General features: G+C 36.7%; 1 protein-coding gene across 4 annotated transcripts in view; it reads right to left on the minus strand.

The window, feature by feature from the left end:
• Window positions 1-26,848, minus strand: part of LOC121858143 (tudor domain-containing protein 7B-like) — a 102,543-nt gene that overhangs the window by 17,381 nt on the left and 58,314 nt on the right. For 2 of the 4 annotated variants that reach the window (XM_042354372.1, XM_042354369.1), the window contains 5 exons: window positions 19,174-19,287; window positions 15,231-15,349; window positions 14,772-14,881; window positions 12,676-12,887; window positions 6,205-6,350 (listed from right to left, as the gene is read on the minus strand). In XM_042354372.1, coding sequence (XP_042210306.1) covers window positions 6,205-6,350; window positions 12,676-12,887; window positions 14,772-14,881; window positions 15,231-15,349; window positions 19,174-19,287 — 701 coding nt within the window. The remainder of the gene's footprint in view (window positions 1-6,204; window positions 6,351-12,675; window positions 12,888-14,771; window positions 14,882-15,230; window positions 15,350-19,173; window positions 19,288-26,848) is intronic. The other 2 variants (XM_042354371.1, XR_006087367.1) reach the window with 2 other exon arrangements.

Consider the following 26,848-nt stretch of genomic DNA (forward strand, 5'->3'; position numbering starts at 1 on the left):
TGACGAGTTATCAAGGTTTTACTGTATAGGAATAGAATATGAATTATATTAAGATACTGTACAACTGTGTTTGTTGTGTAGCTAGGGAGAGGAAGGAGGGAGGAAGGACAACTCACCACCTCCCGTTCAGCAGCCCGCAATCCCTTTACAATAACAGTAAGCAAATCACCATAATTTGCAAATTATTTACGTTCATTTGGTGCCAGGTTAACAAGACATTAACAAAAAAATAATTAATTCGCCCCCCCCCAAAAAAACCCACCCAAGATGAGCTATTGCACTGTAGTAATCTCAGTCTCTTGTTTACGGAGCTGTAACAACTAATCAGTCCCACTGACCAGCTCTCCTTAATAATATTGCCAGCACTCACCATCTCTCAAGCACCGCTGTTGTCACTGCTCAAGAGGGTTGGTGCTTACCACAGGATCTGTCTTGAGAACTTTGCTAATAATATTGTAGAGTATTTATCAAAACTTAATAAACATTATTGTAGTGTATAATGCATCTCCATATGCCCTAGTTTACTTACTGATCAGTGCAAACGTAGCCAAATCAAGCCATCATTTATCAGTTAATTTTAAAATAGAAGTTAGAAATTTAAATTTATGACATTGGTTTAGTAGTGCTGTTAATGTGTTTGTTGTGTAAGTGCCTTGTCACATCACCTCACCCCTAGTATCATCAGCTCACCTTGCAGTGTTACTTTTATTTATTACTGTATTATTTACTTTATTATTACTGTATGTATATTTAGAATATATTTTTATTTGCACAGTAATTATACTGTAAATAGATAATTTTATGTGACAGCCAAGGCAAGGAGCAAAAACTGAACAAAAAACAAAAAAATTATCGAACCAAAAAATTCAGAAATTGTCGAATAATGACAAATTATTACAAACTCTGCTAATTCTAATTTTTTATTAATTCGAATGACCCAGTCCCTTTTTTGTCAAATTAACAAGGGCATAGTGCATTTCCCAGCCTACAAAACGCATTTTTTCCTTAATTTTACTTATTCTTTTAAACACCTTGCATCATATCGGCCGAGGAACAACTTTAAGGTTGGAAGTTCCATTTCAAACACATGTAATGAAACTATAATACCTGAGGAGAAATCATTACAATAGTCTGATGCAGCTTAGAAATAAATTAATTACAATACAGTATAAAACTACTGTATATAATGAGAGAAATGAAGAGCATGATTGTGTATGTGTAAAGTGCATTTATTTGTGGAGGCAGTAGGCTGTAATTGCATCACAAGCCCAGCCATGTTCCCTGACTTCCTCCCCCAATGTGACATCATGGCATACACAAAGGGCAGTGCGGCAGCAGCCACATGTCACTGAGTCAGCTGGGTGACTGCCCGGCTGAACTATGTCGCGTTGCCCAGAGGATGGTTTGAGGGGGGAAGGATTCATTTTTTGTACATAAAATATGTGCTAACATATTTTATGATAGGCCATGACTCCATTTTATTGTTTATCCTATCAATTTTAGTTCGTTTTTGACATATGCAAATTGAAATTTCTTTGCTTACTAAATCGTTCAGCACTGTGAAAAATGCAAACCCATAAGAATTTTCTTATGGTATGTGATATGTACAGTTGACCCTCGTTAATTCGGACTAATAGGGGGGAAAGGGTGTCCGTTTTAGCCGATTGTCCGAATTAACCGATTTAGGGGTTAATATTGCATTATATTTCAGTCATTGTTTTCGTCACAATTTTATCCCACTTTCCAATGTAATACATCCGTAATTTCAGCAAAAATATTACATTTCCGTGAATGTATTATATCAAGCACAGTATGAATAGAATATCATTGTAATATAACAGTATTTTAACCGAAAACTATTAAAAAAAATGAGTAACTTCTCTTGAACATCGGAAGGTTAGGTAAAATCTTGTGTTTTCGTCATGTATTTTATCCTATTTTACATTAAAATACATCACGTTTCAGCAAAACTATTTATTTCTGAGAATATATTCATTCAGGCGCAGTTTAGGTAAAATATACGTGTGATGTAACAGTTTTTTAACTGAAAACGATTCGAAAAACACGTACCCTCTAGCCCTGTTCAAGGAGAGGACTGGGAGAAGCTGTTTGGTGCTGCAGACGATGACAAGGAAAATGATTTGGATGGATTTTAATGAAAATATTCAGAAATATGGTATCGTAGTATTTATTCAAGTCAAATAGGATAGAATATTATTGCAATACAGTGGGCCCTCGGTTAACGAGATTTCGGTTAACGATTTACCTTCCATAAGATTCTTAACTTCGGTTAACGAGCAATCCCTCGATTAACGAGTTTTTTACGAGCCGACTTCAACATGTTTTCGCTTGCATTTGGCGGTCCACCAGCTGTAGTATTAGTCCGCCAATACAGTAATTGGTTTTAGGGCTTAAATTCCTTACTATTTTAGTAAATATCAAGAAGTTTATACTATTCAATAATTTTAAAAGTTTAATATTAACTTTTTTAGTCATTTTAACAATTATTGAACATAATTGAAGGTAAAGAAACTAGTTTCTGGCGTGCCATCCAGCCTGTTAACACACCAGACAGGCGTTAGTCTCTCTCTGTTTTCAGTGGAGGTAACATCTTGCTTGAGACTCTTCAACTAAACGCTTTTTTTCTGTTTCCAAGCAAATTATTGGTCATTTTGAAATATATTTTACATATTGACAATATATAATGCAGTGCAGTGTTGATTTAAAGAAAATAATCTTGAAATACACCAAGAGAACTAAAATTTTATGGGTGAAATGGTGTCATGGGGTGACTTCTCTTCCACCCCAATGCCTTCTCTTCTTCCTTCTCCTCCACCCCCATTCTAATTCCCATCATCATCATCATCATCCAGGAGCCTTCTACATACACAACTCAAAGTAAGTGTACTTTTCTACCTTTTTTGTTGAATTTAGGCAATTTTCGGTGAGCTGGAACCAATTACCCAAAAACCCATTGAAACAATGGTTTCGGTTAACGAGCAACCTGCTGGAACGGATTGTGCTCGCTAACCAAGGGACCACTGTACAACAGTTTTTTTAACTGAAAACCAATCGAAAAACGATTACGGTAACATCTTTTGAACGAAAGAAAGCGAAAGTCATTCTTTTCGTCACGATTTTATCCCACTTTCCACTGTAATACGTACGTCATTTAAGCAAAAATATTACATTTCCGTGAATGCATTATATCAAGCACAGTATAAATAGAATACCACTGTAATATAACAGTATTTTAACAAAAAACTAGTAAAAAAAAACGAACATCGGAAGGTTAGGTAAAATCTTTTGTTTTCGTCATGTATTTTATCCTATTTTACATTAAAAACATCACATTTCAGCAAAACTACTATTTATTTCCGAGAATATATTCATTCAGGCACAGTTAAGGTAAAATATACATGTGATGTAACAGTTTTTTAACTGAAAACGATTCGAAAAACACGTGTACTTTCTAGCTGATACAGCTGGTGGTGCGTCATGCGTCGTTGTAAACAATAGGAGGTTGAAGAAGATTACCGGGTATTATATTAAGTGTGAAATATCGAAAATGTTTTTATTACCGGTATTTTTTGTAGATCAATGAGAACTGTGATACTGTATATGATATGATAGTTAGCCTGAGCTAAGAACTTCAACATAGATTACTGAAAACACATTGTAAGGTAATTTAGCCTATTGTAAGTTGGTGAGCTTTATTTGCTGAAGGAACTGCACAGCTTTTCATTACTAATTGGTACATATTTTACGTTTCCATTGTTTACCGGCAGTAAATGGTAAATATTTTTAATGTCTGAAGCTAAAAGTTGCATCCCCTCCCCCCCACACTAGTGGTGATGTTACATGTTTTATCCCAGCAGTGGGTGGACCAGCATTTTAGCTTGAGGTCCGCGTAGGTAATATTCCTACAAATCTTTAAAAAAAAAAAAAAAAAAAATGTCCGAATTATCCAAAATCCGGATTAAAGGGGGTCCGAATTAACGAGGGTCGACTGTATAGTTAAATGCATTTATTTCCTAAATAAGAAATTTTATGATTTCTAAGGGGGTCATAAGCTCTAAAAAAATTACAGTAGGGTCCGTTTTAAGGACTGGAGCATCTTACTGGCCAGGAAATACGGTAATACAGCCACCGCAACGGAAGTTGAAACCCTTCCCTGTATTGTACGAGTTCTGTTTGTTCTCAACAATATTGCGCCAAAAATCATCCTCAGATCTAGTTGAAATTCTGGAAACATCATCACGAGCTTCTGGACTGCTGAGCGGTCAGTGCACCACCAGTTGTAGAAGAGAGAGCACACAATGTCAATGCCTCGACTTTCTGCGGCCCTTATTTTTCTTCCCTGCTGCGTCACACTAACCTACGTGCATCTGAGTGATCCAGGATGGGCCCCAAACAACTGACAGTTGAGGAAAAGGCTTTAGGAGAGAAAAACGTGCCTATTGTCGAGATTGGTCGGCGTACTTGCCGCTCAAACGCAACTGTCATGCTTCTCCTCGTAGCCACATGGGACCTGCCACCCAGCACCGTTCCGATGCAGAAAGTTCGTCGTGAATCCCCCTCCCCCCAAAGAAGGACTTCTCCTGCCACAGATCGTCTCCTGAAGAACACCTTACTCAAGAACCCGTGACTCACAGTAGTCCAGCTGAAAGAAATGTATCCAAATCTTTTGAAAAGCCTTTCCATTCGTGGGATTCAACACCGCCCACAAAAAGACCTTCACATTCCCAGCCGTGCGGCTGCAATCCAGCCGCTTCTCACCATGCGCCGCAAGAACCTTGCCTTTTCTCAAAAATACCGTCACTGGACTGTGGGGCAGTGGAAGAAGGTTATGTGGTCCGACGAAAGCATTTTTCAAGTCATAACTTCTCATCGTGTGTGTGTCAGGAGGCCCTCAGACCACAGCCACTACAACCAAGCTTACACTGTCAAGACAGTGCAGCACAGTGATTCTGTGATGGTGTGGGGGAGCTTTAGTGGTAACAAGGCGCATGGAGGACTGTAATTCCCCCTAAAAATACAACCATGAATGGCTACCTTGAGGTTCTTAAGATCATTTATGGGACATTTACGAAATTCATGAAACTGACATTTTTATGCATGATGGCGCCCCCTGCCACCATGCCAAGAAAGTTATTGATTTCCTCCGGGAGAAGGGTATTTCAGTGCTAGAGTGGCCAGGAAACAGTCCTGATCTAAACCCCATTGAGAATGTCTGGAAAGGTATGAAAAGTAAGATCAAGGACCGTGGCATTTGCTCTCTGTCTCACTTGCACGAGGAGATTAATAAAGTGTGGACACAGAAGATAGACACAAGTTAATTCGTTCACCTGTGTGAAAGCATGCCGAATAGGTTGTCTAATGTGGTGAAGGCCAGAGGAGAGATGACTGGGAACTATAGATGCATTTCTAGTCTGTATTTTTGTATAAATAAAGAGTAATTGCCTATTTTGTTTCTATCACACCTAGGTCTCAAATTCTGTTGCAGTGACTGTATGTGTATAGAACAGCTATGAAACTAAAGGATCAAAAGATTCTAATTATTTAAGCCATACTTGCAAAACTTTACTTCTATTTAAATATATTAAACAATACATTAAATATTTTAAATAATAATTCTACTTTCTAGGATTTGGTTAATGATTCAAAAACGTTAGTTAACTGTTTCAACTGCTGTGAAAGGTCAAAAAAAAAAAATCACAGCATAAGAAAAACAATATCCAACTCTCTTCTACAAATGGTAGTCCAGCTCACAGCACGGAATTGAAGGGTGGAGCAAATTATCCCTGACAGCCAGAATGAATATTACCCAGTAGTGAATCGGCTATAGAGTCCTTGACACCAACATGATTAACTCTACTAGTCCCAAAGATAACTGTTGGATTCATACAGTTTTGACCGAGTGAGAAGGTTCACCACTCACATTAATATACACAGTACTACCTAATACGAGTGTCCCTATTGTCAAGCAAATCACATCTAATGAGCAATAGTAGATTCTACATAAGATATGCCTAGCACTGGTAAATCAATCTATAAGCTTTAAAAAATGTGACACATTTTTATCAGAAGTAATTAAAAATAATTTTTTCACTTAAACTACATACAGTATGATTTGTGATGATGGCTAGGTTACTCTCAAGTCATACTTGATATTAGTTCACACACCTGAGCTAAAATTCTTACCTGTACCATGTGTCATCGTTGTGCTTGACAGCATAATATTCTCTGACATTAATTACCACTGATTGTTTATTGTTCTTGTCCTCATAGTAATTCTGTAGGTCAGACATTAATGATGATAGCTTCTGGGTCATTTTCCATGACTGGACCTGTATCAACAAAAAAAAAAAAAAAATACAAAATCATGAATAAAAGAATGATGACAAAAACTAATAATAAATAAATAAAGTGAAGGATTGATTCCAAAATTATATACACGTATACAGGAAAGTCTGGTTTTACACGGTTAATTAAACCCATGGAGGTTCGCGTATAAAGCAAATCGCGTAAATAAAATAACAGAACCTATGGGATTAATTGAAATAGAGACTGGGCCGACTGCCAAACTCACCTTTTTTTGGCTTGGGCCAGATAGTTCAGGGCCTCGGGGGGTGGTGGGGGGTCCAGCGGAAGCCATTGTGTAGAAAGAAAGAAAAAGCACTGGCTCCTGGGCACGAGTGAATATACGCGGAGAAAGTGAGACTGAAGCGGCAGCGGAGAGCGTGGGTGGCAGGGGTGGCAAGGATGCCAAGACCAATCACCGCGCACAGTGGAGGGGGTGCGTGGGTGGTAAGGATACGTGGCCCAATCACAGTCTGCGACGTCACCGGCGCGAGTCTGACGTCAGCGCCCAGCACCCCGCCATGCTACTTGCCACTTACATGATGGAATTTACCGTGTAAATAATAATTATCTCTTCTGACAGGTGCTGCGTAAATGACCTTCCGAGTAAAAAATATCCGCGTAAAACTAGACTACAGTCAACCCTCACTTTACGCGGTCCCACATTCCGCATTGCCCTGCCAGAACCCAGGATGCTCACATTCCATGGTGGGTGTACCCCTTTACGCGGGTGAAGTATAATATTTTTATTTAGCTCATAAAATTCATACAAATTATCCGGCCAGAATATAATTTACATTGCTGGAATTCTTACAATTTGATGATCATTTTGAATAAAAACATCATAGATTTTGCATTAGACATAAAATTTTTAGATATAATGTTTACTCTGAGTAAATATGTTATCTTTTGTGCAAAATATATGACATTTATATTCAAAATATTCCTGGTCTTACAAAGAATCCAGCAATGTCAATTATATTATCCTAACTTTAGTCTGATTTATTATTTATTACTAAAAAGGTAAACAGTCTGGTATTCCCACACATTTATCTGGTAGGGAGGGTTGGTGGGGGGAGGGAGGGACCGGCGACCGACCACCTGGCATGTGTGAAGAATATTTTTTTTTTATTAACTGAAGATATTTGTTTTAGCTTATAAAATTCATAAAAATTACCCGGCCAGAATATAATTTACATTGCTGGAATTCTTACAACTTGATGATCATTTTGAATATAGTAAACATCATATATTTTGCATTAGACATAAAATTTTTAGATATAATGTTTACTCTGAGTAAATATGTTATCTTTTGTGCAAAATATATGACATTTATATTCAAAATATTCCTGGTCTTACAAGGAATCCAGCAATGTCAATTATATTATCCTAACTTTAGTTTGAGGTATTATTTATTACTATACCTGGTTTTCCCCCAAAAATTTCTCAGAGGGAAGAGCCAGTGAGTGTAGTGTGAGAAGAGGGGGAGGGAGTTGAGTTCATTATTTGAATGGACATTAACTTGGTGACTGTATTTCTCTATTTCTCTTAAGTATTAATTGTGTGCATGTACCATCATAAAATTAAGATGTTATTTTTACTAGAACATAGGTATTGTGTTGGAAAAAGTGGAGTTTGATGGTCAGCTGGCCTCTATTTCATTTAATCCCATATGTTATGTTATTCACTTTACGCGTTTCTCACTTTCCGCGGTACCCTGTGGGTTACATTAACCGCGTAAATTGAGGGTTGACTGTATACTGTATGTATGTATGTATATATATATATATATATATATATATATATATATATATATATATATATATATATATATATATATATATATATATATATATATATATATATATATATATATATATATACACACACACACACATACACAGTAGAAGTCCAAAAATCCGGACTGCTTGGGGATGGGTCGGTCCAGATTTTCGGGATTCTCAGGCAGTATTTTTAAAATTCAAATTTAAGGAGAAATAAAGAAGAGATTAACAGGTACAGCAATATCTAACAGTCTAATACCATGATGAGTCTTGAAATTCCTAAGCCATCCATCACTAAATGAGCACTATGAGTCAATGTTCATTTGCTACTTAAAATACTTTGCTTTGGCAATAAGCATCGGCCCAGAAATTGCCATACCTTCTGATCGTTTTAACAAAAACCATTCGTGCAACACTTTATCAAGATTTTCTAATTTTGGCCGATGTAAACTTTTTCTTTCAGCAATTTTATTGTAAGGCTCAGAAGAAGCTGTGAATTCTAGAATTTTATTCTTTGCCTATTTTATATCATAAATTGTAGACTTTCCAATGTTGTATGTTTCCATTAGAACAGTATTGCTCACACCACGTTCTAGTTTCTTAATTATTTCAAGTTTGTCACTCAATTTCAACGTGTTCTTCTTTCTCTTCACACAACGAAGTTTATCTACTTTAGGAGCCATTATTATGGGCTTGTACTCTGTAAATGGAAAAAGTAGGACTCAAAATTACATACGTTGTCACAGTTTGATTGCTCGTTTTAAAGTGGCGACCACGTGGGAGCTTGTTGTCGCTGTGCAGCTGTGGCGCTCGCGCATGCACAAATACACACAATAGCCCGCTAAATTAAAAAAATTTGAGTCTTCAAAAAGTCCGTATGTATATAGTTGGGTCTTCATTTATGCGGTCAATTGAACCCGCGGAGAACAGCGTAAATAGAGAAACGCGTAAATGAAATAACAGAACATATGGGATTAATTGAAATAGAGACTGGGCCAACCCCCAAACTCCACTTTTTCCGACACAATACCTACGTTGTAGTAAAAATAACATCTTAATTTTATAATGGTATGAACACACAATTAATATTTAAGATAAATACAGTCGCCGGTTAATGTCCATTCAAATAATGGACTCAACTCCCCCTCCCCCCCCTCTTCCCACGCTCGCTGGCTCCTCCCTCTCTGAGAAATGTTGGGTGAAAACAGAAGGCTTACATTTTTAGTAATAAATAATACCTCAGACTAAAGTTAGGATAATATAATTGACATTGCTAGATTCCTTGCAAGACCAGGGATATTTTGAATATAAACATCATACTTTGCACAAAAGATAAAATTTTTGCTCTTTCTAATCAAAATTCTTACATTAGATCTAAAATTTGTATGTCTAATGCAAATTCCATGATGTTTATATTTAAAATAATCATAATCTTATAAGAATTCCAGCAATGTAAATTATATTCTGGCCGGGTAATTTGTATGAATTTTATGAGCTAAAACAAATTATACTTCACCCGCGTAAATGCCAAATTTACCGCGTAATTAAAGCATTTCATTCCAGCAAGGCACCGCGTAAATGACCAAACGGGTAAACAAAAACCGAGTAAATCCAGACTCAACTGTATGTATGTATGTAATAATAATAATAATAAACGGTTTATTAATAGAGTTGCAGCCGGTGGCTGAAAATATACAGACTTACATTAGATTTAGACATAATGATATAATATGCATTGAATACATTTACAGGGCTATAAAGTACATAAATCAGGAGTTGTTTATTATTTTAACAATAGATGGGATGGTGCTGTTCTTATATCTATCGGTGCAGGCTCTTATGGGATGAATTTTGTTGTAGTGGCGGACTGCGCGAGGTGGGTGGGGGGCTGCAGGTGGCAGGAGGTGGCGATGGCGAGGGTGGTGCAGTAGTCCACGGCCAAACCTTTCCAGTGCTTGGTGGTGGAGGTCACCGAGGGATGGCATTTCCAGGGTGGAGAGAGCGTTGGTGTAGCCGGAGTATTCTGCGCCGAGCATGATTCTGCAGGCCCTTTTCTGTACCTTCTCTAGCTGACGTTATTGGGTGGAGTTGAGAGAAGATGACCAGGCTGGTGACGCATACGTTAGTTTGGAGAGAATAAAGGCGTTGTAGATGGTCCTCAGCTCTGGCGTGGGTGTACCAAGTGACCTAAGTCTTCATAGCATGTAGAGACGGTACGAGGCTGCCTTGACTGTGTTATTTACATGGGCCTTCCAGTCAAGTTTGTTGTCTATAGTTACACCCAGGAGTTTGGCAGACTGCACCAGCTGGAGAGGATGGGCACCCACTGTGACTGCTGGGGCTTGCACTGGAGTGGTGGCGGTATTGATGTGCATGACTACGGTTTTGGTGTGTTTCTATATATATATATATATATATATATATATATATATATATATATATATATATATATATATATATATATATATATATATATATATATATATATATATATATATATATATATATATATATATATATATATATATATATATATATATATATATATGCTGATAACCACAAGGAAACAAGAAAAAACGAAGTCCCCAAGCGCTTTCGTGTAATTCACATCTTCAGGGGTGAGTACAGACTAAGGAGTAATACTTGACAAGGCTAATATATACAGTAGAGGAGAGTGACATCAAGTCCCTAGGGGACAGCAGGTGTCCACAATGTTCCGGTCATAAGGCAGTGACCCTTACTAATCTTCTTAATAAAAAAATTTACCATGCCATCTCTAAGCACAGCAGCTGTCAGTAGTCAGGTCATGGGGCAAGATGACCCGCCGATTCAGTATAACGTCGTCACGGACTACTTTGTACAGCACATCACCCTCTCTCATCTTGGCGCGTGATGCTCTCATCCGCGGAGTGCCACAGCATCCCTAAGTGTCGCCAGTCTTTGTTAAGCTATCACAGCGTTCATGCGTGTTCAAGTGTTTTTGCTCTTAATACTGTACTCTAACCATTTGAAATGGCTTCCAAGCACCCATCAAGTGCTACTGATGCTAGTGTTGTGAAGAAGCAACATAAGAACATTAGCCTTGCTACAAAAATGGAGGTTTTAAACCAGGAGGAGCCACCCGCTGTGCCTCAGTGACTCGCCACCCCCCTCCTCCTCCTCCGCTCCACCACCTCCATCCATCAGCGAGTACAATACAAAATGATTTAGTTTATTTATATACAGTGAACCCTCGAAGATCCCACCTGTCCGGAAAAACAGATTGTCCGGATTTTCCGGCGAATAATCAATGATATAAGAAACACAAAAAATACAGTACTAATGTACAGGGCGTCCTCGCTTAACGTCGGGGTTAAGTTCCTGAAAATGCGACGTTAAGCGAAACAACGTTATGCCGATCAATTTTCCTCTTAAGAAATAGATAAAATACGGAATTTACTTTCCTGAGCCTCACCTTTGCCCCATGAAAAAAGTTACATATACAGAAAATCATTGCCATTTCTATAGAGAATAGTATATAGAACTACAGTACTAAGTTTGTATTGGTACTCACCAATGGTTGGAGGTGGTAGAGTAAGTGTGTGGTGGGTAGTGGAGAGGAGGAGGAGGATGGCGGGAGGGGAGGAGTATGGCGGGAGCGGAGGAGGGTGGCGAGTCACGAAGACTCTGCGCCGAGCCGAGAGAGCGTAGCACGGCCAGACAAGAGCGGGTGATGCGCCGTAGAAAGTAGTCTGTGACGACGCAAATCGACGTAGTATCGGATCACCGTTAAACGAATTTTTGGTCTCTAAAGTTCAGCGAAGTAGAATCGAAACAACGTTAAGCGGGATGATGTTAAGCGAGGACTTAATGTAGTGATAAACAAATTGCCGTATAGAAACCATGCATTTACCTATGGTAACATAATAAGAAACACTGTATCATTACTAGAGTGAATGAAATAATATTCCCACAAACAACAATTGTCAATTCTGTTTATGTTTCCCACCTCCTCGGGCACCTGTGTCCAAGCAACTGACGGGCCAAGCAGCGCTCACAGGCCTAAAATATTCTTTGCTCTGGGTTGGGAATGTTTCTTAGGGAAACTCCTAGGAGGCTTCTTAGCCCAGAACCCCCAAATTTTTTGTCTGGATCTTCCGAAATCCGGATTTCCCAGGTCCGGATCTTCCGAAATCAGGATTTCCCAGGTCCGGATCTTCCGAAATCAGGATTTCCCGGGTCCGGATCTTCGAGGGTTTACTGTAGAATATATACTATTTTCTATAAATATGCCATTGAATTTCTGTATAAGTAATGTATTTTATGGGGCAAATGGAGGCTGGGGAACATAACCCCCGTATTTTATCTATTTCTTATGGGGAAAATTGATTCCATTAAAGTCGCGGGTTTCAGGAACGGAACCACAACGTTAAGCGAGGACTGCTGTACCAACAGCATTAAACCACGAAATATTGAGAATAGGACACAAATTTTAAAGAGAAAATGATATAGAATACCTTATGACCATTAAAAGCACAGAGCTACTCACAGCAAAATTAGATGGATTTGCAGCATAGGTGACAAAGACATCAAAGAAGTCTCCAACACGAGGAATTTCTTGGGGGACCAGGGATACTGCAGTCTTTTGCCTTGAACTTAAGTCAAATGGAGATTCTGGTCTGGAGATTCTTTTAAGATGAGGTGAAGCTGGTGCAGACCCAAACAAGCTACCTGTATTCATGGAGGATGGACCCGAGTTGCCTTTTAAGGAAATTATGTAAAGTATTGAGCCAGCGTGTTCTTCTCACAAGCAAACATAGACAATAACACCGACACACACAACCAGTATTAGCAGTATTACTGTACATTTAATCATTTTGCTTTTCTGTTGCCTAAAAATGTTTGGTTTTATCCTCATTCAAAGAAAACATGAATAAACTTTACTGTTGCTTAAAAATAACTAAGTTTTATTTTAACCAAAAGGTATATTATATGTGCTGCAAATGCTAAAGTGACATGTTTCCCACTTGGGAAGTTAACCCCACCTACTACGGTAAACCACAAGGAAAATAACACTATAATCCCACCCCATCATATGCAAAAGCCTCTTTGGAATACGTTAGATATTAGGGTAACTGCTCTCTACCCTTTACTCCAGCACTTCCTGTATGAGTGAAGCAAGCTATCAAAGAGGGAGGAAAAGAGGAAAAAAGTTCCAAGTGCTGAGCTGCACATACTGTGATGGAACTTTGCACCCTGCATCACCATTAACATCCTTATTATTATTATAATAATAATAATAATAATACTTGTAATAATAATAATAATACAGTGGTCCCTCGGTTAACGAACGTTTCGATTAACGAATTAGCTCTCATAAGGATTTTCAGTTTGATTAACGAACAAAACTTCGATTAACGGAAACCTTACGAAAAGCACATTTTGTTGTGAGCATCAACTGATCAGCTGATCGGCTAGTCTGCCAATACAGTAATCTGTTCTATGTTTACATTCGTTTCCAGTGGAGTAAATATCAAGAAAGTTGGTCTCTTGAATTTTTTTGCATTTTTTATATTAAAATTATAATTATTGGTCATTCTGAAATTTAATTAACATATTGATAATATACAGTGCAGAAATTATTAGGAAACACGAAGAAGGCATTAGAACCAATGAACTCTGTAAAGAATATGGCATGTCATCATTGACTGCCTCTACAATCAGCTGTTTGATATGTCAACAAAGCTCCCAGGAATACAACATACACACCTCAAAGTAAGTTTAAATACAGTATTCTGTTTTATATTTATTATTATACAATATACTGTACAGTACAGTACTGTATTTAGTTTATATTTAATGTTTTGTTAATTCTATTACTATTATACAGTACTTTGTATATATACTTTTTCTGTGAGTTGGAACCAATTATCCAATATCCCATTGAAATAATAGATTCGGTTAAAAAAATTTCGGTTAACGAATAACTCTGTGGAACGAATTGTGTTCGTTAACCGAGGTACCACTGTAACAATAATAATACAGTAATATCCCCGTTAGCCAGAATTCCTCAAACCAGGAACTCTCCGATAGCTGGAATTGAAATTTTCTCGGAAAATTGTTCTCAAACCCGGAATTTTCTGGAAATTTCTGGCTTTGGGAAAGATTTTCTGAGGGGTACATTTACCGGAAAATTCTGAGAAAATTTTCCAGATACCCAGAAAATTCCAGTTGTGGGGGAGATTTTTTCTGGGTTTGAGAAATGAAAATCAGGCGCATTTTCTGGAAATTCCGAGAAAATTTTTCCATTACCCGGAAAATTCCAGGGATGAGGGATATTTTTCCAGGTTCGAGAGATTATGTAATCAGCAATTTCTGGAACCTCCAAGAAAAATTTTCTCGTTACCCGGAAAATTCCGGGGATTTCTTTTCCGGCTTTGAGAGAGTCGTCTCATTAGCTGGAAATCTCTCATTCCCGGAAGTGCTCTGCACCAGTTGTTCTGGCTAATGGGGATATCACTGTAATACAGTAATACTAATAAGTAATAAAGAACCATAAAAACTATTTAAAATAAACTCTTCATATAATTTTACAATTGGATATTGTATTACTGTATGTACTCTTAGGAATGTAAAGATAATTACCATGACTACTGGATGACTGGCTTGTAGCGGAAGACCGTCGGGACCTCGTTCGGGTGGGAGACAATATTACCTCCTTTTCAAAATTGTTGTTGTTTCTGTCACCATCACAACTACAAAAAAGAACGCACAATATAAATAATCATGTACAGTACAATAATTTACCCAGCATAATAACCCCCAAAAGCTTTAAAGTTTACATTTTCTTCCTTTGCTGCCTTCAGTTCCTTACTTACCATCAGTACATCAAACACCACACCTACCACCATCAAAGAGTTTAATTGAAATATAATTGTCTTTTTTTCTTATTTATTCTTTCAAGCCTCATCTTACCTTATGGAAGGTGGGAGGAAACCAGACTAAATACACATATTTTGTTGATTCAGTATCTATCATTCATTCACTCCTAATACTGTGAAAGATGTGTTCAGCTAAGGTACTCATCTCCTTTGCCATACATACCTAAAAAGAGAAGTGTCCATGCTTAGAGTTGCATTGATAGAAACCAACTCATTCTGCGGTTGAATCCTCTTAAACAACTCCACCATGGGAGGACCACCATTTGTCCCAGCAGTATGCACCTGACACAAATAAACATTAATTGTACAAGGAAATGAACGTAATCCCAATCGACATCGTTTTGTTTTCACAAAATTCTATAAATAATAATAATATTCATAAAAACATCAATACTAATACCGTATATAAATAAAGACTACCACAAAGTTGAGACAATGTGAGAGCTTTTAACTTTACACAATGCAGTATGTAGCTAAATACTGAAAAAATGTTTGTTGCTAAGCTGAGATTTGTGGGAATTTTTATCTTTACAAAATACAAAAAAGAATTTCCCAAAAACTTTTAGGAGTTCTAAGCAAAATATCAAAACCATTGCACCATGTAAATGTTTCCAGTCTCCATGTATACAGATACAGGATGCCACAGAATGTTTTTGAAAAACATTTACACTTATTCCCCCCTTTTTAACGAGGATTTCGTTCTTGGAAATCGTTGTGAATACTGAATTTGTGAATATGGAATTTAATACCTTATAGAAAAAATAGGGTATGGTACCATGGCTGCCAAGATTATTATATTTGTACCATGGCTGCCAAGATTATTATATTTGTACCATGGCTGCCAAGATTACTAGATTTGTCAACATTATAGGTTAGAAATGATGTTTCAGAGATGATGTTGATACTGTATTTATATAGAGTACATTTTCGGTAATAAATTTTAACAATTAAATGTGTTCTCTATGTATAATTCAATTCTGAATATGTAAATAAAAATGTAAACACGTACTTCCCATGGGACATAAATCACTAAGGATATTATAGTCTACCCTAGTAAAACCGTTTTCTCTAATACAGAGACTAGAAATAAAAGAAAATATAATATAAATCAATTAACTAAGAAATCTGAAGTGCATGGGTGTGTATGTGTGGGAAGTGAACATGTGTGTGCAGGTAGTGAGCACTGAGCTGTAACTGCGTCTCAACTTGCCAATCGGCAGTCTCCACCCACCCAGCTCCTTCCCCGGGTATGACGTCACAGCACACACACACACACACACACACACACACGCATGTCTCTGAGTCGGCTGGGGATTGCCCAGTTGATCTGTGTCGTATGATGGCTCGATTTTGCTACTTTTGCACTAACACAACTGATCAGTGAATAAACCAGGGCATATGGAGATGCATTATACAACTACAATAATATTCATTAAGTTCTGATAAATACGCTTGAGAGATGGCGAGTGCTGGCAACACTATTCATGAGTGGGGATCAGCGGGACCGATCAGTTGTTACCGCTCCGTAAACAAGAGACTGAGAATATATTACACCACCATAGCTCATCTGGTAAATTAATTATTTTTTTTATAATGTTTTATTAACCCGGCACCAAATTAACATTACCCTAACATAACCTAACTTTACTTAACCTAATCGTTACCAAACCTGACTTTGCTTAACATAATCTTTACCAAACCTTATCTTTACTTAACCTAATCTTTACCTAACTTAACCTTTACCTAACAGGTAATTTTTCAGGACTAACCAGTGGGCGAAATTGAGCGAAAACGAATATGTAAATGCCGGATTTTAATTTTTTTTTGTGGACACTGTTGTAGTTTGTGCAAATGTGTTAAAAAATGGATATTACTTAAAATTAATATAACTTAACATTTGCTGGTATGAAAAACAAACCTTATGGGAAGCATTCTGTATCCCCGAATTTCTGTAAACCGAGTGTTTTGTAACCTTTTTTGCCCTCCCAACACAGTGATTGACTGCATGGATGGGTGCTCATTCCAAGCATGGCAATGTACAGTCCCCCCCCCCAAAAAAGTATTGTTATATTTTCCGTCGCTACACTTTGAAACACTAGTTGAAATGCTTTGGTATGATCCCCAGTACAGCTCCTCCCCGACTTATGACCTACTCGACTTACGACCACCAGCACTTACGACCTGCCTCAGTTGTACCAAAATTTGGTCAAATTGCGTATTTTCGAGTCCCAAAATCAGTACACAGATAAAATTTTTGTTTGTAATTCACTTTAAAATGGCTGGCAAGCTTAAAAGTGAGTGTTTTGTGGTGCTGAGAAGAAAAACAGACCCCCATTTTAGATTTTCTATGTATTATTTAAGCATTTCCGACTTACAACCTGGATGTCGGTCCCTGTCTAGCAACAGCTAGAGATGGGGGCAGGATTGGGGGAGGGAATCGTCCTAGTATGACATACTAGATACTTCAATATAACAAGAAATCCATTAAGCTATATTAATGGATGTATCATGTTAGATTGAAGCAAGGCATATATATGTAAACAAGCCACTGACTGATGATTACAATAGCACTGAAATATACATTAAATGGACATGTTTCGGAACATCATAACTGAGACTGACAGACCTCAAAATGGACATTTCACCATTATGTTGTTGTAGTAACGCAGTTCATTCATACTGAGTTTCACAACATACCTATTCACATTGTTCACAATGTCTGATTTATGAAGTGTAAATTAAGCAAATAGTACTTGGTATTAGAATGAACAGCTACAGCAATATACAATATACTGTATTAGCTTAACACCAAAATAAGGTTTCAAATCAAGGGATCATGCAGGCAACAGAACCTCTCATCCACCTTTAGTAAGACATTTGTAGTTGTAAGTTTCAGTTTGACACATGTATCATGGCGCCTAACCCAGTTTGCCATGCTATCTCAGCATTACATATACAGTATTACCTCGCTTTACACGGCTTCACTTGGTTTCACTTTCCGCGATTTCTCATTTACGCGACCTTGCCAGAACCGGACTTTCACTTTCCACGGTGCATCTACTCATATACGCGGTGAAGTATAATTTTTTTTTTTTTATTTAGCTCATAAAATTCATACAAATTACCCGGCCAGAATATAATTTACATTGCTGGAATTCTTACAATATGATGATCATTTTGAATATAAACATCATGGATTTTGCATTAGACATACAAATTTTAGATCTAATGTAATAATTTGGTTTACACAAAGCAAATATTTTATCCTTTGTGCAAATATATGAAGTTTACATTCAAAATATTTTTGAATCCAGAAAATAATTATATCCTATTTAGTCTGAGTTATTAAATAAAAATATACTATTTTTTCCCAAAGCTTCTCTGAGGAGAGGGAGGGAGGGACCGACCCAGCTAGGGTGGAGTATTTTGATTGACAGATAGTGTCCTGAAGAATATTTTTTTTTTATTAACTGAAGATGTTTGTTTTAGCTCATAAAATTCATACAAATTACTTGACCAGAATATAATTTACATTGCTGGAATTCTTACAATATGATGATCATTTTGAATATAAACATCATGGATTTTGCATTAGACATACAAATTTTAGGTCTAATGTAATAATTTGGTTTACACAAAGCAAATATTTTATCTTTTAAGCAAAATATATGAAGGAATCCAGAAATGTCAATTATATTATCCTAACTTTAGTCTGAGGTAGGAGCCAGTGAGCTGGGAAGAGGGGGGAGGGGGATTTGAGTCCATTATTTGAATGGACATTAACCTGGCAACTGTATTTCTCTTAAATATTAATTGTGTGAGCATACCATCATAAAATTTAGATGTTATTTTTACCACAACATAGGTATTGTGTCGGAAAAAGTGGAGTTTGGGGGTCGGGCCAGTCTCTATTGGAATTAATCCCATATGTTCTGTTGTTCACTTTACGCGGTTTTCACTTTACGCGGTTTTCACTTTCCGCGGTACCCTGTGGGTTTAATTGACCCCGTAAATCAGGTACTACTGTACCCTCGTTGTGAAGGGGTTTGCTGTGTGATGCGATGGGTAATCAGATATGTATATTTATCAAGTATTTTTGTGCTTACCCTGAGAAGCAGAGGTACATCTTCTGGTGATAATTCTATTAGGCGTTGACAAGCTCTAATAGTCCACTGAAGTTCTGTGGTTGATGGGACATTGTGTAGACGACACTGCAAAGCCTAAGAGTTAAAGAAAATATTAGATGAAAATACTAAAATTTCATTTAAGTTCAAGATACAGTACATTTTATTTATCATGTACACCTTTTCCTGCAATTAAAGCAGGGCAGTGCATGCCAAATCTTCTCCTAATATTAGGATAATATGAGGATAATATTGATCTCCAGCATGGGCCAAACAACAATGCTTCAAACTTGTGCTGAATTCTGCTTCACAACAGCAGATAGGGTATGTGAAGACAAAATTGCTTGGCTGTAATCATAAAAAGAATGCAAGAAATATTAAGTGTTGACTTAGCAGTGTACACAAGGGAGAGAAGAGGAATAAAATATGAAATAAAATACTGAATAATGATTAGAAAAATTACAAAATCTTCAAAGGATAAAGGAATTTAAGATTGTCACACACAATCAAGTCGTGCTGCAGTATGCCTGTCAGTGACTAAACAAGTGTCAACTGGAAAAAAGAACAATTTTCAAACTTCTTTCTCAGATGTACATTTTGGGTACCAATAAAAATGTATTCACTTCATGCTACAAGGCCATTTATATTTATTCAAACAAAGTTCCACATATACATGTTTTTCAAAATACTGTATACCTGTATTAAGAACAATTCATAAACACCATTTAGAAACAAAGTCAAAATAATGATCACATCCCTAATCTAATTACACTTTATATCTTTACCACTTAAAAATACCCAACAATTTGCTGTTTATATGTACAACTTAATTTATTTATTTATTTACTCACTCCTTGTACACCTCACTTTACACTTTTATTCTCCTCTAAACTGACTACACAAATTATGCAGATAAAATTGGTGAAAAAACTTCCTCTAAATGCTCTCCATTACTGAAAGTTCAATATTAAGTGAGCCCCTGTGAAACTCTTATTCCTAAATATATATGATTTGAAAAATGCATGGTTCCACAGTTGTTTAAGGCTGACTTTATACTAATTACCAAACACATAAAGAGCTTTGTGAAGATAAAATTATGTCTATTCATTCTGTTTCCCTTACAATCATAAATGTATTACAGTAATAAAAAAGCCTTATTGATGAAGCTTAAAATAATTTTTGGTTCTATGTATTACACAAGTCAAATGTAAATCTTCATATGCTTAACCTTATACAACCCATTCAACCAAAATATAAATGAGTACAGTATTGGCAAAGTAAACTGCAGGCCTGAAACCATGAATTCTTCATAATTATTTAAGATACACAAAACCTTTTTCACTACGTGTTTCTTTCATTACTATACTACAGTGGTCCCTCCATTAACTTGCGGTTAAATTTACGAGATTTTGGTTAACGAATTAGCTCCGATAAGGATTTTCAATTCTATTAACGAGTACAACTTCTATTAACGACAGTGTTACGAGAAACACGCTTTGGTGTGCGCATCAGCTGATTAGCTGATCGGCTCGTCCGCCAATACAGTAATTGGTTCTATGTTTCCATTTGTTTCCAGTGGAGTAAATATCGAGAAAGCTGTGCTCATTAATATTTTTTCATTTTTTAATTGAAATTATTGGTCATTCTGAAATTTAGTTAACATATTGATAATATATACTGTACAGTACATGGAACAGTTTTTGTGTGCCCATCAGCTGATCGAATCACCCACCAACACTTCTCAGTTAACTTTGTTTACAGTGGAGTGAACATCGAGTTTGTTGGTCTCTTCAATATTTTTGCATTTTTACATTAATATTATTGGTAATTCTGAAATTTACTTAACATATTGATAATTTACAGTGCAAAAATTAAGAAATACGAAGAAAGCATTAGAAACAATACACTGTAAAGAATACTGTATGGCATAACAGCCTCTACAATCAGCTGTTTGCTATGCAAACAAAGCCGCCGGGAATACGACATACACACCTCAAAGTAAGTTAAAATACAGTATTGTATTTTTTTTTTACAGTATTTTGTTTACATTTAAGGTTTTGTTAATTCTATTACCGGTATACAGTAGGGTGTGACCGTTGCCCTCCAAAAAGCAAAAAATGGTCCTACAATGCTGTTCAAAGTTTTAGTGTTGTGTATTTATCTAAGAAACACATCTGTAAATTTTCTTGGAGATCGGTGCATGTTTGAGCTAGCACCGTCGGCTTTACAAAATAACAAGGAATATTATTATCTAATGAACAAATTTAGTGGAATTTCTTTTATTCGACTTATAAGATATACTAACACCAAGCAAATGATCGATCGTATCAATCTTAATACCCCTAAAACAATATTATAGATAAGTATGAAATACAATAATCCCAATAATTGCATCTCTAGGTTCAAGACCCATTTCTATCAACTGGCGTACAATGAAAAAAAGAAATACTACTACCCCGCAATGCCTGGAGTGTTTGAGGAGCACCAGCAGGAGATGGCTGACTTCTTCCGTGAATCTCTAGCGACTACAAGGAGCTGGTAGAGCTTTGTCTGCTGCTTGTAACTAAAGGATCCGAGCCAGTGAACTTCACGATGGTCTACCCGGCGCACTTCACAAAGCTGGGTGGATGGCTAAACTGCTCTATACCCTCAAGATTGTTCTTTTGTCAGGCCAGATCAAAGAGCAGTTTCCCAAAGCCGAGGTTGTGACTAAAAGTCAAATCAGCAAGTTAGAACGGTTTGCTGTGTTCACTGTCGCTGTTTATGTCCCATGGTGGATTGTTTGACCCGTTCCAGCAAGTGCGCCATTGAATGAGTTGCATTTGGTCGAAACCTTGGCTGAATTTGCCCCATATGACGCCACAATAGTTGACAAAGCATGTGTGGCACTCGGTAGACACACTTGGTACCTAACTGAGGAGTTGGCCCCACTGGCTTTGTTCTCTTCCCAAGTACAAGAAAGGACAAAAGAGATGAGGAAGGCCTTTCTTTGCCATGAAGGCACTGAAGTTACTAAGAGAGTGGGGCTCAATCATGGGGGCTATGGAAAGCCATATCTTCCCCCTGTCCCAGAAAAAGGCACTGCCCTGGTGGACCTAATTGGGCCTGACTCAAGCCGGTTCTTCACCATTTTAGGCATGCCCTATCAGTTTCTCCACAGTCCAGCCAGTGAATGGGTGGATCATGACGACTACCTGAACATGAAACGGGTTGTGGACAAGCTTCAGGTCGTCAATGAGGCTGCAGAGCGTGGTGTAAAACTTTGCCATGACTTTCTTAATGTTGCCTGTGATGAGGCAGCGCTTTCAAGAAGTCCTTCAAGTAGTTGAAAATGAAAGACTCCGCGTTCTTAATCAGCGCAAATGATCATCTGTTTCCGAACAGAAATCATGGTTTCTTGCTCTAGAGAAATAATACCTTGTGAATTTGTGAATATATGATAAAACCCCTTAATGTACCAGGAGAGAATAAGAATGATTAACTTTTTTGTGTTAGTAATAACAGCTTTTAATTAAGACAGGCAAATGATTTGTGTTAATATCCCTTATGATGGTTGTGTAATCTCATATAGCATAGGCGCGTATACCGTATAAGCAAAATCGCTATTTTTCAAATTGCTGGTGCTCACTCAAATATGCACGAGTCTTCAAAAAATTGCACGTGGGTATTTTTTATGTCGATATGCAACACCAAAATTTTGAACAGCATTGTAGGACAAAGTTGGGGCAACTGTCACACCCTAGTATACAGTACTTTGCATGTACTTTTTCTGTGAGTTGGAACCAATTACCAAATATCCCATTGAAATAATACATTCAGTTAACAAAATTTTCTGTTTACAACTGACTCCGTGGAACCAATTGTGCTCGTCAATCGAAGGACCACTGTATATATTTTTCCAATCCCTTTGAAACTATTTATCTTTTCATAGACATCTAAATGGTCTTTACTAATTCCTATACAGTAAAGCCTCGAATAATGACGGTAATGTGTCCTCCAATATTGCAGTGTAAGGCGAATCATCGTATCATGAATCATTAATTACCATTAAAATAAAGCAATAATAATGAGTTGCGTTACCAAGTGTGACCTTTTCATATCTTTTGTGTGGCTTTTTAGCCTCTTTCCTCCCAAAACAATAAAATTAATGAAAATTGCAAACTATATTCTTTAAATAATGTTTCTGAATCCTCCTTTTAAAATATAAATGAATAATAATATGGTCACACAAGAGGAGATGGGACGCCATTGCTTTCGTTTGTGTTTACAGCCGGGAGTATGGGACGATGGTTCAACACGAGAAAATTCAGAAAATAAGACCCTGGTTGTAGCTGTATTAAAATGAATGAAAAAAAATGATTATATATGTTTTAAGTAATGTTATTTAATGTTAATAAATGGAGCAATAGAAGTAGCTAACCACTAATGGTAAAGAAAAAATAAGTGAGATGGATTGGGAATGCCAACATATACATGAGCAGATAAGGATACTGCGTCATTTATCGTTTAAAGAATATGTACAAAAGATTCATTATTGTTATTACTGGTATGTATTTGATTGAATTAATCTTTATATAAGCAAAATTAACAATACAATTCATTAATAATACGTAGAATATTAAAACACACAAGAGGATAAGAGATGGCATTGTTGTTGTCAGTGTTTACACCCATAATGTCAGTTATCCACCTGAAACTGAAGAAAATAAGACCCTGGTTGTTGTTGTGATAAAATTAATGTAAAAAATATATGTTTTAAATAATGTTATTTAATGTACATTAGAAGTATCCACTGATATTCAAGAAAAAGTGAGAGCGGTAGTGGAATGCCAATGTATACAGTACATAAGCACTCAAGGAAACAGTCATTTATCTTAAGAATATGTACAAATGATTCATTATTGTTTATTACTGAATATGTATTTGAATGAATTAATGTATATGTATGTGAAATGAACAATGCAATTCATTAATAATACGTAGAATATTAAAACACACACGAGGAGACAAGACGGCATCATTTTCGTGAGTGCCGATGGTTCTACATAAGAAACTGAAGAAAATAAGACCCTGGTTGTAGCTGTAGTGACCTAATGTAAAAAAAAATTAATCCCTGTATGTATGTTTTAAGTAATGTTATTTAATGTTAATAAATGGAACACTAGAAGTAGCTAACCACTAATGGTAAAGAAATAAAGCGAGACGATTGGGAACGCCAATGTATGAACAGTAAGTGTGTACATGTGAAAACATATCGTCATTTCTCTACATATGAATATGAAAGCAACACATATTTACTGTTCATATATGTTTTAAATAATATTTATGAATGCAAAACAAAAATTCTACTCACCAATAATGGTAAAGTCTAAAACATAAGGACAGCCAATGATGTTGTGCGAGTTTTTACTCAGATGACGAAGTCATCAGGTTCAACTATGGCTGAAGCTGTAGGTTTCCATAAAGCTGTTGCTGAAACTGTTACTGAACCTGAAGTTGTAGCTGCTTAAGATACTGAAATTGATGGTGTAGCTGAAGTTGATGGTTTAGGCCTTCGAATAATAAAGCTGTCGAAAGAAAATTGCACAGATGCTTTCTTTTCTCATTATACATCTTAATGTAGCAGTCATTTGCATTTATTTAAATTTTAATAATTTGTTTTATTAATTGATCCACTTCAGAAAATATGTTCATTGCTTGCTCCATATAATATCCACAGGCCTCTCACCTTTTTCATATCGTTTTAACACATCTTGTTTCTCGGCTAAGCTTATACACTTTCAATTAGCTTTCGAAACAACACTACCATCACTTGCTCATGTTGAAAAGGGATGCAAAAATGCTGCAAGAAACCTGAGAAAGTTTTTATCCTTTTCTTGTTCAGATGCATGAAAACAAAGGGCCCACCAGCTGTAATTGTTTATACGAGTGATGCTGGGGTCACCACTAACAAGACCGCAGCCTCCATGCACAAGGCTTTTTTCTTTTTCTTTTTTATCGGGATTTAGTTATTATTTATATGAAAATGTAATACAGGGGGTATATATTTTTTTTTAATTTTGACGTAAATACGAAGAAAATAATGGCGTAAATTGAATTGGGTCATAAATTAACCAGGGTCTTAGATATGAATCTTCGTTAGTTGAACCGTCGTTATTGGAGGCTTTACTGTATATAATTCCATAACTCATAGCATCTTATCCATTGTCAGTCACAGCAGTTAATTCCTTGTGTTTTATAATTTTTACCACTTTAATTGAAATAAACAGTACAGGTATACCCCGATAACTGGTCACACCCCATCTACCCTTGATATATCTCTGTCATGCACATTGTCAAGCAAGAAAATAAAGCAAGCATAATAAGCATTAAATAAGGAATGTAAAGCATAGATTGAGACTGTTATTTACCTGTGTTGAGGATGGTAGAGACAGTCTAGGGTGGCAAGTTCAAGTCTTTACCAATCTTTGCTGGCCCATCACCACTCTTATTACACCCTATCACATCACATCAAGCCAGCACGATGAACTATCACTGGGGTGTTTAGGCATGATTGCGTAACACACGAAGTTGGAAATAATGATAAAAACATGAAGAAGGCAACACATAGTATGAGTAAACAAGTGCCGAGAGGCAGGAATGAGTCAAAGGCAGCACGCAGAGCCCTCTTGTGGCAAGAAATTGAACCACACCACTGCCCGCCAAATTCAAAACAGCTCTGTCCGCTCGTCACCCAATCATCGTTTCTCCAGGGTATCAATGAAACTTGTGGGGATTTCCCCAATATGTAATCTTCAGTTATATGAATCGGCGGTTAATGGGATGTCGTTTTCGGGGTATACCTGTAATTGGATAATTGTCAAGTGTTATGTATTTCTGATATACACCTAGGAAAGGTTTAAAGAAAATTAAGGGGACAATCTTACCTTCTGCACTGTTGCCAGAAATACTGCTGTCTATTAGAACTGTAAAATAAATATTCACCTTCCAGTCCTCAGTAATTTTTTATCACTGGCCTTCATACATAAACTTATGAAAGGCCATGGTTCTTTGCCATTACAAAAAGTTCTATCTCATTTGCACACTGAAGTTTAGATGGACAGCATAAAAAATTAAATAAATAAAAATCATGAGAAGGTGTGCTATTTTAGCCAATGAAAAAGACTTCTAAAACAATTTGCCCCATCAACAATCTGGCTCTACCTTCCTCATTACTTCCTCTCGTGTCATATGATCCATCTATTAACTTTCTCTTTTTTCTGCCACTATTTTTCCATGGGCACACCAATGAAATCTAATATATTACCCCCACACCTTCCAATATGCAGATGCATAATACTGTACACTACAGTACATTATTATTTATTAAGTGCTGAAGACAGATTTTGTGGTAACTATGAGAGATGGAGAGGGAAATCAGCTGTTAGCACTTTGTAATCAAGCACCAACAATTTAATTCAACAAAATGTCTCATCTGGGATCGAGTGTGGGAGTAATTTTTCTTATCTTTTTTTTTTGGGGGGGGGGGGGGGATTAATTATTTTAGAATAATATTTTATCAACCCAGCACTAAATGAACCTAAATAATGTGGGAAATATGATGAAATTGCATAAAGACATGTTAAAGGGGTCCTGGGGGAGGGAGTCACCCACCCAT

Source organism: Homarus americanus, unplaced genomic scaffold (assembly GCF_018991925.1).
Source record: "Homarus americanus isolate GMGI-L3 unplaced genomic scaffold, GMGI_Hamer_2.0 scaffold36117, whole genome shotgun sequence".
Lineage (NCBI taxonomy): Eukaryota > Metazoa > Arthropoda > Malacostraca > Decapoda > Nephropidae > Homarus > Homarus americanus.